The sequence below is a fragment of the Trichomycterus rosablanca genome, chromosome 27 (assembly GCF_030014385.1).
Source record: "Trichomycterus rosablanca isolate fTriRos1 chromosome 27, fTriRos1.hap1, whole genome shotgun sequence".
NCBI classification, from domain to species: Eukaryota; Metazoa; Chordata; class Actinopteri; order Siluriformes; family Trichomycteridae; genus Trichomycterus; species Trichomycterus rosablanca.
This window is the reverse complement of record NC_086014.1, coordinates 3,520,373-3,536,464: the sequence shown is the minus strand read 5'-3', so window position 1 is coordinate 3,536,464 and position 16,092 is coordinate 3,520,373. Positions and strand designations below refer to the sequence as shown.

At 42.1% G+C, this 16,092-nt stretch overlaps 1 protein-coding gene across 1 annotated transcript; it reads right to left on the bottom strand.

Annotated features, from left to right (window-relative positions):
* Positions 1-3,252: 3,252 nt before the first annotated feature.
* LOC134304101 (syntaxin-10-like) lies at positions 3,253-12,880 on the bottom strand. Its single transcript, XM_062989660.1, has 8 exons — positions 12,820-12,880; positions 8,970-9,139; positions 6,623-6,717; positions 6,438-6,500; positions 5,499-5,591; positions 5,284-5,390; positions 4,893-4,987; positions 3,253-3,687 (listed from the first exon to the last, which is right to left on the bottom strand). Exons 1-8 carry the CDS (start codon positions 12,852-12,854, stop codon positions 3,611-3,613), a joined length of 735 nt encoding a protein of 244 aa, XP_062845730.1. The 5' UTR covers positions 12,855-12,880; the 3' UTR covers positions 3,253-3,610.
* Between the last annotated feature and the right edge of the window lie 3,212 nt (positions 12,881-16,092).

The window sequence follows — 16,092 nt, the reverse complement described above, 5'->3', positions numbered from 1 at the left end:
AACCCTTTTATTTATCCAGACCTAGGAGTCCCTTATCCCACCTCCCAAAGGGCTGGGTTCACCTAATGCCACCTAGCACCTTTTGTATAAGTGAGCCCAGCCCAGAATACAGAATACAAACCCCGGGAACTCAGCGTGGCTCTTATCATTACCAGCCACACCAGCTCACGATAATATAATCTACTATAATTACAGTAAATGAACTTTAGGAAAATAACAAGTGTAATGATGATTACTGGCACCCAAAATGCTCCAAAACTCAAGCAGGTTTGTTTAGAAACTCCTAATATGGGACGACAGGTTGGATTCTGTGAAACCCAGTGCAAACCTCACAAATCTGCGGACCGCTGGCACACACTACCCGACTTGCTACGTTATTTGCATGCTGTACAGCGGAAACAGACCAGGCACCATCACAACGACTGCAGCCTGAGGTTACTCTGAAATGTTTTTGGTTTTCCCTGCTCTAACACAGCTGATCGAAATAGCCAGTCATGACCCTCCCTGAGCCCTAATCTTAACCCAGCTGAATCGGAATGTCAATTGTGCAACTGTGAGCCAGGCCATCTTAGACACTCTCATATGACTGGAAAACGTTCCCAATGGAGTGGAGGCTGTTATTGCTGCAAAGGGGTGGGTAACTCCCTGTTAATGGTTTGGTTTTGGAATGGGATGTCCACCAAACTCATGCTCATGCTGCTTGTGTTTATACAATACACTAGATCGAGTAAGTGAGTGAGTAAATGGGTGGGTGTGTGTGATGACCTGCGATGGACTGGCACCTGCAACCCGGGACCTTCTGACCTGTCAGTGTCTGTGAGTGTTTGGCTTGTTTTTGGCAGCTAGTTCAGCCGCACAGCTCGGCACGGAAGCCCACCTTGGTCGGTGATATTATAGACCTCAGTTGTTAAGGTTATGGACTAATAATGAGAAGGTTGCTGGTTCAGGTCACACCACACAGCCACACCGCCACCACCAAGTTGCACTGAGTTTGATCACCAGTGGGTGACAGTGGTACAACTTTGAAATCCAGGCTCTGCTATGCAGCCACTGTTGGGCCCTTGAGCAAGGCCCTTAACCCTTTCTGACCCTGTGCTCTGACCCCTGCTTTAAAACAAACAGGGATACATGCAAAAAGCATTTCATTGTACTGTTCACGTCGATTTAGACAAATGTGCCAGTGTTGCTCTGCAGATGATTGGCACCCTGTCCAGGGTGTATTTAAGCCTTGTAATCAATTCCCAACATGGGGTCCTGACCCACTGCAACCCAGACCTCCTGTACGAACTGGTTATAATATCAACCGTGATAAATATTATGCAGTAATATTACTGGTATAGATTTGACATATAGAATCAGCTGTACAGCCAACATGCACTGAACTGAACTGCATAAAGGTGGCAGTGCCCACACCTGCTCTGTATGCCATGATCGAGTATAACCCGGCGTTCAAGATCAAACCCCATCTATCTGCAGATCATTCCAGCACCAGGCCAAAGTCAGTACATGATCATCCATGCCAGGAGAACAAAGCTGCCCACCAGAGTGCCAGTCTAGTGCTCGAACCACCGCGGTTTCATTCAACCAAACGTCAGCGGGCAGCAGCATCAGAGACGGTGCCATGATTCAGTATAACAGACCCGATCAGAGCCCGGCCAGGTCGTCCTGTCTGTCTGTCTGTCTGTCTGTCTGTCTGTCTGTAATCGTGATGCCATCGCAGCGGTACAGTACCACCACCACCGATGTACCAGTGACTGTACAGCGAGGCCACCAGCAGCTACACCAACACAACCGCAGCGCGCCGCACCAAAACGCCTTAATGTACAAAAACATCCATCTATCTTACCTTTAATCCTCTTCTAATTATAATCCAGTACGATTTAATCCCAGAGCTACTCTCCGAACCGAGCGAATTATAAAATAAACCGCTGTTTGACCGAACCGAGGCGCTTTGCAGCGTCGCCAGCTTCTCTACATTCAACAACCGTCACACTGAGCCAAGGGACCGTCTGCATTTTCCTACTGCACACACAAGCGCAACTACACGCTGGGGATCTGGTCGATTTTCCTAGCAGCGTTTCAAAACGAAGATACAGTTCTGATTATAAATTATTAAAACCAGTGGGGCTTTACAAAGCTTGCTTTGTGCGCTGAGGTACAGTCATGCTGGAACAGCAGGAAATTTCTTTCTCTAAACTGTTGCTGCAAAATTGAAAGCATGTTATTTCCTTTACGTGACGGATTTATTACACCTGTAAGCAATCGACATCTCAATACTTTTGTCAGTGGCGTTTGTTTGTTTGTTTGTTTATTAGGATTTTAACGTCATGTTTTACACTTTGGTTACATTCATGACAGGAACGGTAGTTACTCATTACACAAGATTCATCAGTTCACAGGGTTATATCGAACACAGTCATGGACAATTTCGTGTCTCCAATTCACCTGACTGCACGTCTTTGGACTGTGGGAGGAAACCGGAGCACCCGGAGTAAACCCACGCAGACACGGGAGAACATGCAAACTCCACACAGAAAGGACCCGGACCGCCCCACCTGGGGATCGAACCCAGGACCTTCTTGCTGTGAGGCGACAGTGCTACTCACTTAGCCACCGTGCCGCCTGTAAGTGGCGTGAGCATAAGCTGATCAGAATGAATTAAAGGTACTCACTCGCTTTTAATATTTTACTTAACGAAAGTATTGTAATATAATAATAACGACCTGGCGAGTGGGAGGGGAGGTGGGGGGGGGGGGGTTTAGTTCATGTCGTGGAGGGCCCCCTTCCTGCCATGGGCCCCAGTGCACCTGCCCCACCACGCCCCCGGTAGTTACACCCCTGACTTTTGTCCATACAGTGTATATAAAAAATTCAATTCAATTAAGTAACTAAGGCAGCAGTTACAGTTTAACACAGTTGGTGTTGAGCAGATTTCTTCCTTTAATAAATGATTAAAGATTTTTTTTTACTTGAATTTAATGTTTTCTTAGTTTGTTTTACACCGAATTAAAGTGTGACAAACATCTGGCCACTGTAAGTGGTCAAACAGTCAAAGCACCTGACATTTTCATTTCATAAACACCTAAAATAAACGTTATTTTCATATATCAAATATGTATTCGTAAAAGGCAGATTATTATAAAATAATCATATACGTAATATGTTTTAAATAATATGTATAAAATAATACATCATATTTTTACTACATATTTCAAAGACAAATAAGACAAAAATGCAGCAATGACCCACATATGTATTTATACATCTTCTTTTAATAACAATATCATTTAGAACAAGACAGTCGCTAACCATCAATAAAATATAGAGTTTGTATAATAAACCGTCATGATGTGCAAAAATGTGAAATCAGTACATGCCTCGCAGGCCGTGTTCAGTTTGGCTGTGTTCCAATAGTTCTACTGCGCTGGATACTGTACACTTATAAAAATATAATACACACTAAAATCTCCCTCAGTCCCTCAGTCACGTAAGCTGACCGAAAATAGAAAACAAACTCCATTAAAAACAGAGATTGCAGACTGCTGGACGGAGGGAAGAGGAGACGTGCTTGTTTCTTCCATCACTTCTTGGCCACGTGGATGCGTCACTCTCACAGGGCGGATAAAAGGATGATGACTACGATGAGGATGACGACGAGAACACCTATAGCGCACCACTGCCTCCTGCCTAAACACACACACACACACACACACACACACACACACACACACACACACACACACACACACACACACACTATTAGTGATACAGTTCGACACAGAGACTCTCACGTCTGGATGATTGCAGTGAGAGTGAAAACAGTTTATAAAAGTCTGAAGGAAGAAACAACAGCAGTTTATAAATAAAACCTGCTAAACCACACTCTTTAGATCCTGATACACTATATGACCAAAATTATTTGGACACCTGACCATGAGATTGTTGAACATAACGTTTCAAAAACAAATGCTTCTATGTGATCTTTTCAGCCATAATAACAGCCACTTTTTTGAAAAGACTTCTCACAAGACTTTGAAGTATGTCTATGGGTATTTGGGCCCATTTAATTATGGGAAGCATATAATTTTCTTTATATAATTAATTTGTAATTCAATAATTAGAAAGGGTGTCCCAATACTTTTGTTCATATAGTGTAGCTTTTGGAATCAGAAGAGTGTTACAGTTACAGTGTGTTACAGAACTATATCATCGAGTGGGTTTTAATTAAATAGGTTTTAATTAATGTGCTAATACTTAATCATTAATAGGTAAAACGAGTGTCTTTATTTCTGCATTAGGGTTTGTTAGTTGTGCTGTGGTTAAAGCAACACTGCCACCCTGTGGACGACAAGGAGCTTAACAGAACCAGAAAGAGTAAAACAAGTTCTCTCACAGAGGCAGAGTTAATCAAACGAGCTAAAACATCAGGAGCAGCAGCTAAAATTGTGCATTACAATGATCAGACATTAAGACCTAAGTGACTCTGATAGGGGCCAAATCATTATGGATCCATTTTTGCAGCAGCGCTGAGGTGTAACCCCATTCAAACTTGCCACACTCGGACATGGCCGAATTTGTCTGACCTCTATGTGATCTTTTCAGCTATAACAAAAGCCACAGATTTTTATGTATGTCTGTGGGAATTTGTGAATGAATTCCTGACATTTGTTCAAGCTTGAACCACAGTTTAGATATTAAATCCAGGGGATGGTCCAGGAGAAACGCTTCCCAGGTCATGGTTCAACAGCACCTGAGTAGCGGTTCACACTGGCAGTGCAAGCGCATGAGCCTACTGTAGTACCTTAACAGCCAAAAAATGGGACACTGGCCAAATGTGTGTGTGTGTGTGTTGGGTATACGCAGTAGGATGAGTGGTGGAGGTTTGTACTCACTGCTGGTCATGTGTGAAACTTTCTCCAGTTTCTTTAGCACTGAATCCATTCTAGAACCCGTCTGCTCCATCTCCTCATTAAACTCCTCCAACATCCTACACACACACACACACGCATGCACGCACGCACACACACACACACCAATTAGTTCCTTTAAAGAAGAATTCTAAGAAGAGCAACAGTTATGTACACACACAAGTCTGTGCATGTCTGACAAAACCGCTTCCCTGTCTCAGACTTGTAAAAATGCTGCCTGCATCTCTTCTGCTCGCTTTAATGCCCTCGAAGAAGCCAGTGGTTTCACAACAGGTCTGGCAAAGCCTGGCATGTATTAACTGTCACTTTTGGCCCAGATGACAATTTAAAGGCTAGAAATTTCTGTTCTGCTTACACGGCCTGTTCGTCCAGTTCGTCTCCGATTCTGCCGCTCATGTCTTTCAGAACACGGATGCTTCCTGAAACCAGCTCCAAATGCTCGTCCTGTTCCTGCATTATCAGCTACACACACACACACACATACCCAACAATTAATGTGTTTTGTTGCATTTTACACCCATCCTGCTTCTGTACACATCTAAATGAAACATCAATGTTATATGTGCGTACCTGCTGCTGCTCCTGTTGCTCCTGGATGTACCTGGAGTTTGTTGACACCAGATGAGGTTCCAAACCTCCATACCGCTGTGTTTCCATTAAAGCCTACATTTAAACACACACAATCAAATGTGCATTGCACACAAATGTACTATAACTTATTTATTTCATTAAAATCCCAATTTAAGGATATTTTTTGTTTGTTTGTTTTGTCATTCACATCTCTTATTTCTTTCTAAATAATCAACATCAAAAAACTCTGCTTGGGTGGATGTGCAAGCCCACCACCACGGACAACTCAAGCGTTTGAGTTTGACTGTCACAAATGGCTGTGTCTTAGAAAGTAAGGGTCAACAGGTTTCTTCTCATTAGCACTGCAGAAATGTGACCTCTGCTGTCTGGTCAGGGTGACCGTACGGTGATTGTACGTGGTCAACAACTGCACGAGTGTCAGAGGAGACACAACTTGATTGGACACGACTAGGAACTGGAAACAACTATAAATAATAGAAACAATAATAATAACCATTAACTCTCCTAAAGTGGCACCAAACTACACTACAAGGCCCTTAACCCTCAACTGCTCAAAATTGTGTTCAATCATACCTGTAAGTCGCTTTGGATAAAAGCGTCTGCTAAATGCCGAAAATGTAAATGTAATGTAAATGTTTGAATTCCCAGCTGTGCTATCGGTGGATGGGCTTCCACATACAAAACAGACATAGTTGTCTAAGTCTGGAAAAAGGGGGTTGGAGGGGCTAATTTGCATTCTGTCTGGGGTGTATTACTGCATTGCACCCAGTGATTCCAGAGAAATCGGATTCACAGTGACCCTGACCAGGATAAAGCGGTGGTAAAATATTAATATGCAATTAAAAAACTCCCCGGGGTTTAAACACAGATTGATGGCATGTATATTAAAATCTATTAAGCAGAATTAGTGTTACATACCTGTCTGTTCTTCTTCTCTGCCTGAGCAACAGCTGAGGGACTAGAGAGCTGCTGCTTCATCTCCTACACACACACACACACACACACACACACACACACACAAAGTTATTACATCTATGGGGGGCTCGTGAATGTGTGTTTGCATGCTATATAAGGTCACAAATACATTCTGAAAGCATGTTTACCTCGACTGCAGCTCGCGTTTGCTCGACAAACTCTCTCCTCTCCTGCAGTTCATTCTCACCCAAACGAAACTTCCCAGGGTTTGACTGCACAATGCCTCGCACAGTCAAAGATCACACACACACACACACACTAGAGTCTATAGACTGTAAACCATTACACAGGACTTAAAACACTAATCTAAATAAGGGCAAAAAATAAATATATACAGTGTATCACAAAAGTGAGTACACCCCTCACATTTCTGCAAATATTTTATTATATCTTTTCATGGGACAACACTATAGACATGAAACTTGGATATAACTTAGAGTAGTCAGTGTACAACTTGTATAGCAGTGTAGATTTACTGTCTTCTGAAAATAACTCAACACACAGCCATTAATGTCTAAATAGCTGGCAACATAAGTGAGTACACCCCACAGTGAACATGTCCAAATTGTGCCCAAAGTGTCAATATTTTGTGTGACCACCATTATTATCCAGCACTGCCTTAACCCTCCTGGGCATGGAATTCACCAGAGCTGCACAGGTTGCTACTGGAATCCTCTTCCACTCCTCCATGATGACATCACGGAGCTGGTGGATGTTAGACACCTTGAACTCCTCCACCTCCCACTTGAGGATGCGCCACAGGTGCTCAATTGAGTTTAGTCCATCACCTTTACCTTCAGCTTCCTCAGCAAGGCAGTTGTCATCTTGGAGGTTGTGTTTGGGGTCGTTATCCTGTTGGAAAACTGCCATGAGGCCCAGTTTTCGAAGGGAGGGGATCATGCTCTGTTTCAGAATGTCACAGTACATGTTGGAATTCATGTTTCCCTCAATGAACTGCAGCTCCCCAGTGCCGGCAACACTCATGCAGCCCAAGACCATGATGCTACCACCACCATGCTTGACTGTAGGCAAGATACAGTTGTCTTGGTACTTCTCACCAGGGCGCCGCCACACATGCTGGACACCATCTGAGCCAAACAAGTTTATCTTGGTCTCGTCAGACCACAGGGCATTCCAGTAATCCATGTTCTTGGACTGCTTGTCTTCAGCAAACTGTTTGCGGGCTTTCTTGTGCGTCAGCTTCCTTCTGGGATGACGACCATGCAGACCGAGTTGATGCAGTGTGCGGCGTATGGTCTGAGCACTGACAGGCTGACCTCCCACGTCTTCAACCTCTGCAGCAATGCTGCCAGCACTCATGTGTCTATTTTTTAAAGCCAACCTCTGGATATGACGCCGAACACGTGGACTCAACTTCTTTGGTCGACCCTGGCGAAGCCTGTTCCGAGTGGAACCTGTCCTGGAAAACCGCTGTATGACCTTGGCCACCATGCTGTAGCTCAGTTTCATGGTGTTAGCAATCTTCTTATAGCCCAGGCCATCTTTGTGGAGAGCAACAATTCTATTTCTCACATCCTCAGAGAGTTCTTTGCCATGAGGTGCCATGTTGAATATCCAGTGGCCAGTATGAGAGAATTGTACCCAAAACACCAAATTTAACAGCCCTGCTCCCCATTTACACCTGGGACCTTGACACATGACACCAGGGAGGGACAACGACACATTTGGGCACAATTTGGACATGTTCACTGTGGGGTGTACTCACTTATGTTGCCAGCTATTTAGACATTAATGGCTGTGTGTTGAGTTATTTTCAGAAGACAGTAAATCTACACTGCTATACAAGCTGTACACTGACTACTCTAAGTTATATCCAAGTTTCATGTCTATAGTGTTGTCCCATGAAAAGATATAATGAAATATTTGCAGAAATGTGAGGGGTGTACTCACTTTTGTGATACACTGTATATATATTTTGAATTATATAAGACAAATCTCTATTGGTTCTGAGACGTCATTAGCACTGAATCACTTTTGTTTTGGACACAATATGAGAAGAACCAATTCATTGGAAAACACTGTTATGTGGAGGTAAAAGAGGAAGAGGATGCCCAGCAATAAAATGGATGAATACAGTACAATAAGAGAAACAATAAGCGAGCCATTGAGAATAAAGAAAGAGGAAACACTATCCACGATGGCATGTAATAATAATAAATACACACACGTGGTAAAATTACACACACACATCAAACTGTAATTCAGATTTGGTGCTGTTTCATGCACACTTTCTATTTGTTTGCTAAATTTAATATTTAATTAAAAAACATTTCCGATATGTTTCATAAATTCTTCTTTAATGCAGAGTGAAGAGCTGACAAATGTAATTACTGAGTGAATCATGTACACAGAGATTTCTCTATAATCACATGACTAAGCACTAATGTGTGTCCAGCACTGCTGACCACATGGTCACGCTCATCATGTCTCTCCGTCTCTCTGTCAGAAGGATACTGATGGTCTCTTGTAGGTCCTCCAGGTCCCACTCGATGGCTCGTAAACAGTTACGAAGTTCGTTTTTACTCCATTCAAGTTCGTCTCTGCTCACTGGCTCCTCCTCCTGTAGCAGCTCCGCCCACCTCTCACACAAACCCCGCCCACGCTGTACTGCCTTCTGCACCTCACTGACAGAGAAACACACACTTCAATAACATGTACACACACACACACACACACACACACACACACTGTACTGCCTTCTGCACCTCACTGACAGAGAAACACACTTCAATAACATGTACACACACACACACACACACACACACACACACACACTGTACTGCCTTCTGCACCTCACTGACAGAGAAACACACTTCAATAACATGTACACACACACACACACACACACACACACACACACACTGTACTGCCTTCTGCACCTCACTGACAGAGAAACACACACTTCAATAACATGTACACACACACACACACACACACACACACACACACACTGTAACACACACACACACACACACACACACACACACTGTACTGCCTTCTGCACCTCACTGACAGAGAAACACACTTCAATAACATGTACACACACACACACACACACACACACACACACACACTGTACTGCCTTCTGCACCTCACTGACAGAGAAACACACACTTCAATAACATGTACACACACACACACACACACACACACACACACACTGTAACACACACACACACACACACACACACACACACACACACACACTGTACTGCCTTCTGCACCTCACTGACAGAGAAACACACTTCAATAACATGTACACACACACACACACACACACACACACACTGTAACACACACACACACACACACACACACACACACACTGTACTGCCTTCTGCACCTCACTGACAGAGAAACACACTTCAATAACATGTACACACACACACACACACACACACACTGTAACACACACACACACACACACACACACACACACACACACACACACACACACACACACACACTGTACTGCCTTCTGCACCTCACTGACAGAGAAACACACTTCAATAACATGTACACACACACACACACACACACTGTAACACACACACACACACACACACACACACACACACACACACACACACACACACACACACACACACACTGTACTGCCTTCTGCACCTCACTGACAGAGAAACACACTTCAATAACATGTACACACACACACACACACACTGTAACACACACACACACACACACACACACACACACACACACACACTGTACTGCCTTCTGCACCTCACTGACAGAGAAACACACTTCAATAACATGTACACACACACACACACACACACACACACACACTGTACTGCCTTCTGCACCTCACTGACTGAGAAACACACACTTCAATAACATGTACACTGTAACATACACACCGTAACACACACACACACACACACACTGTACACTGTACATTCCAGACACACACTGTGTACACTGTACTACCACACACACACACACACTGTACATTCCAGAAACACACTGTACACTGTACTACTACCACACACACACACACACTGTACTAACACACACACTGTACACTTTACTAACACACACACACTGTACACTTTACTAACACACACACACTGTACACTGTACTAACACACACACTGTACACTGTACTAACACACACACACTGTACACTTTACTAACACACACACACTGTACACTGTACTAACACACACACTGTACACTGTACTAACACACACACACTGTACACTGTACGAACACACACACACTGTACACTTTACTAACACACACACACTGTACACTGTACTAACACACACACTGTACACTGTACTAACACACACACACACTGTGCACTGTACTAACACACACACACTGTACATTTTACTAACACACACACACTGTACACTTTACTAACATACACACACACTGTACACCTTACTAACACACACACACTGTACACTGTACTAACACACACACACTGTACACTTTACTAACACACACACACAGTACACTTTACTAACATACACACACACTGTACACTTTACTAACATACACACACACTGTACACCTTACTAACACACACACACTGTACACTGTACTAACACACACACAGTACACTTTACTAACATACACACACACTGTACACTTTACTAACACACACACACTGTACACTGTACTAACACACACACACACTGTACACTGTACTAACACACACACACTGTACACTGTACTAACACACACACTGTACACTTTACTAACACACACACACTGTACACTGTACTAACACACATACTGTACACTTTACTAACACACACACACTGTACACTTTACTAACACACACACTGTACACTGTACTAACACACACACACTGTACACTTTACTAACATACACACACACTGTACACTTTACTAACACACACACACTGTACACTGTACTAACACACACACACTGTACACTGTACTAACACACACTGTACACTTTACTAACACACACACACAGTACACTTTACTAACATACACACACACTGTACACTGTACTAACACACACACTGTACTAACACACACACACTGTACACTGTACTAACACACACACTGTACACTTTACTAACACACACAGACTGTACACTGTACTAACACACACACTGTACACTTTACTAACACACACACTGTACACTGTACTAACACACACACTGTACACTTTACTAACACACACACACTGTACACTGTACTAACACACACACACTGTACACTTTACTAACACACACACACTGTACACTTCCTCTCTCCCTCACACACACACTGTACACTTTACACACACACTGTACACTTTACTAACACACACACTGTACACTTTACTAACACACACACTGTACACTTTACTAACACACACACACTGTACACTTTACTAACACACACACACTGTACACTTTACTAACACACACACACTGTACACTTTACTAACACACACACTGTACACTGTACTAACACACACACACACTGTACACTTTACTAACACACACACACTGTACACTTTACTAACACACACACACTGTACACTGTACTAACACACACACACTGTACACTTTACTAACACACACTACACTTTACTAACACACACACACTGTACACTTTACTAACACACACTGTACACTTTACTAACATACACACACACTGTACACTTTACTAACACACACACACTGTACACTGTACTAACACACACACACACTGTACACTGTACTAACACACACACTGTACACTTTACTAACACACACACACTGTACACTGTACTAACACACACACACTGTACACTTTACTAACACACACACACTGTACACTTTACTAACACACACACTGTACACTTCCTCTCTCCCTCACACACACACACACTGTACACTTTACTAACACACACACACTGTACACTTTACTAACACACACACTGTACACTTTACTAACACACACACACTGTACACTTTACTAACACACACACACACTGTACACTGTACTAACACACACACACTGTACACTTTACTAACATACACACACTGTACACTTCCTCTCTCCCTCACACACACACTGTACACTGTACTAACACACACACACTGTACACTGTACTAACACACACACACTGTACACTTTACTAACACACACACACTGTACACTTCCTCTCTCCCTCACACACACCATCAGAACTGTGCCTGCTGGCAGTGCTAGTGATTAGCAGCGAGCTAACACTACTGTAAATGATTTGTCTCATTAACAGTGAGAATAACTAAGAAAGCGTCACTGATAATAAAGATTTATTAAATATAATGGTGTGTTTGTTTATTTACCCTTTAACGACGATAAACGGATCCTCCAGAGACATGTTGCTGTTTTGTTCCACAGCGCAGTGAAGCCGGAAACATGTACCGCTGTTTACACTCCAACAAAATGTAGAATAAAAGTCCCGCTGTAGTTCCAAATGAAAACGATTAACAAATTAAAGGTTCCAACTTTATTATACAGTTAATAAATCAATGGGACAATCTTACTCATCATCCAGGATAGATTATTATTATTATTTAAATGTAATTGCGAGTTACCAAGTGAATTAAGTAAATCTCATTAGTTTTAAATATTACATTACATGAATAGTTGCATGGTGTTAATGTGCAAAAGGAAAATAAAAAAAATACAACCCCTATTTCTCTGCCAGAAAAGTTGGGACATTTTGTAAAATACAACAAATAAAGAATCTATCTCTTTATTTAAATGTCAAAGTACAAAGAAAATATTTCCAACATTTTCACTGCTCAACAGCATTGTCATTAATTTCATTTATTTAATCAAATTTAGAATCTGATGCCTGCAACACACTTTAAAAAAGTTTGGACAGAGACGTGTTTACCACTGGGTTTCATCACCTTTTCCATTAATGAAACGTTTATGATACATTTATGTTTATTTACGTTTATGACGACACTAATTGTTGCGGTTTTGCGAGTGGAATTTTTGCTGATTCTTGCTTGATATGAAACTTCAGCTGCTTGACCGTCGGTTGCTGTCGTTGTCTGATTCTCTTTGTGCTGCACCATACAGTTTTCAATATGAGACAGATCTGGACTGCAGGCAGGCTGTTAAAGCACATGCGCTCTGTGTCTACGGAGCCATGCTTTTGTTGAACGCACAGCAGAAAGGCCTGGTGGTGTGTTGCTAAAATTGAAATAAAACATTGAACCTGATATTAACTCTGGATTTATTAATGGAAGGAGTGTTACAGAGCTGCTACCCAGACTTTCTTATACCTACAATTACTCAGGTTGATTGAGACTGGACTGTCTCTCTGAGTGGCCTCATGTTTGTGCTTTCATTTTCTTATTTTTCCTATTTTTTATTGTTTATCTTTGATATTTAGTTCAGCTTCAATCTATGGATTCCTTCTTGAATTCTTAATTTGCAGTTTGTTTATTTCTTTGTAATTCCTTACCCCTCATTTACAGCACTTCACACACACATATACAGATGAAAGCCCAACACAACATAGCCGTATTAATGTGCAGGGCCACCAATAGTTGCAGCTGCAGTAGACAGATGGAACAGCGCTGTTTCAAACAACATTTCATCAGTTGGTGTTTTAATGATGGTAAAAAGACGACTATAACAGGCCACTCAGAAACCTTTTTTTTTGTGGGTTGCGGTCTGGTAATGAGGACAATGTCACCTTGGAAAATACCACTCTCATTAGGATATAACTGTTACATGCCAGCATAATCCTCTCAACTGTATAACAGAGGAACTGGGCACCTCTTGTACTGTTCCCTTGTTGCACACTAGACGTCTACTAAGAGTTGCACCTTCCAATGGCTATGCTGTTCGACCATGCCGCCATCCCCTCCAGGCATAGTCCATTATGTCTGTGTAGACACCAGACTGGTCAATAACACCGCTGTTACTATTAGCAGTAGTGGGCTAGTGTGATTCACACCATGACTGAAGCTCCCATCGTCTGTGTTTTAATATGGAATCCTCTTTTAAAGACATGCCGATCTTCTTTCCAGCTGCCATCTCGAACCAAAATTGAGGTCTGTATACATGCTACAGATCATAATGGCATGTTAGTGGTTTGGTGTGGAAGCTTATCATTATTTCCACTCATTTTATCCATTTGATTACGTTTTAATCTATAAATTAACACTTACCACAACCAATTTCACCTGAACGCACACACACACACATACACAGAGTAAAACAGTGGTATTCAAACTGTGTTATGAGCCTCCGTATTTCTCATTAGTAATTTCAACTGAAAACAGCTGGTGACATTTCTGTGCCCAAATAAATAAGGCTAAGCTGCCTGCACCCATTTGAAGAAGCCACAAGCATGGCAGAGGAAAAGGCTAAGACGTTTTGTACTGATCGCAAAAAGTATATCGTAGTAAATTATGAAATAAATTTGAAGTTTATCTAATCATCCGTTCACTCAAAAAGTCCGAATGATTTGCAAAAGTGAAGTGGTTTGCCTCACAGTTTGAATACTACTTCAGCAAAAGAATAACGAGGCGACTGAGAGACACTCGGTTGTGTTTGGGTGTGTTACACATGTCCACTCTTTATTGTGTTTAATGTTTTATCCTGAAGTCGCATGCACATCGCACATGCAGGGCATTACACACCTCGTCGCCATTGCGATCAGGTCTGTTACACTGTTTATGATCAGTGATTGACAGGGGGGACTCTCATACAACTGGTCGGTAGGTACAAGGGCTTCGGGTGTCACGGTAAACAGTTCAACCTAGTTCGGTTGTGCAGAACCACACACACACACACACACACACAGAGTCTCTGCTATGTTTCCTATTGCCGTGTGATCCGTGTGGTGGGAGAGGGGTGCAATGGGAATGAGAATTTTATTGTGAATGTGTCTGGGATAATATTTTTGGCGTATTTACTGTTCTCTCTCTCACACACACGCACACACTCACACTCACGTGTCCTGATGAGTTTGGCAGCACAGTAATAGAGCCCTTACTTTAGGTAAACCAGAGTAAAACACAAAATGCAAACACACACACACGCACACACACACACACACACACACAGTATAAACACGGTTATTCTTGCAACCTAACTTTATCTCTAAAAAGTTTAACATTCTGGAGAAACTTGAGAGGAATTCTGGCTTAGAATTTTGTGGAATTAAAGTCCTACTAGAGCAAAGAAACAGCAAAAAGAAACAGAGCTTAAAGAAACAGCAAAAAAATGGAACAGTGCAGTCTGCACCTTAAACAAACTAAACTGCATTTCTAATTAGTGCACGTCCAATATAGTGTAGTTATAGCAGTATACAGTAATATCAGGATAGTTACACACTGTGTAGCACATGGCATGCAGTTTGGGTGCTGTCCTGTCGTAATCAGGGATATAAACTGGCATGGCTATAAAAATGACAAAATAACAGGTCAGGAGAACATGTTAATTACAGTAAAAACAAACAGTGGTTTAAGCAGACTATACTATAGAGTTAGAAGAAATAACAATGCAGCTAATAAATGTGTCACTGGCACTAATAATTCTATACAGTTAAAGGTAAAGATAAGAGAAAGGGCAGCTAGTCATGATGACAC

Bases quoted from the DNA above. Each gene is read 5' to 3' on its own strand.
- LOC134304101 (XM_062989660.1), bottom strand. From the start codon at position 12,854: ATGTCTCTGGAGGATCCGTTTATCGTCGTTAAAGG. The intron at 6,718-8,969 runs GTATCCTTCTGA...TGACTGTGCGAG, and splicing joins GGACCTACAAGAGACCATCA to GCATTGTGCAGTCAAACCCT. The intron at 4,988-5,283 runs GTAAGCAGAACA...GTGTGTGTGTAG, and splicing joins GAACTGGACGAACAGGCCGT to GATGTTGGAGGAGTTTAATG.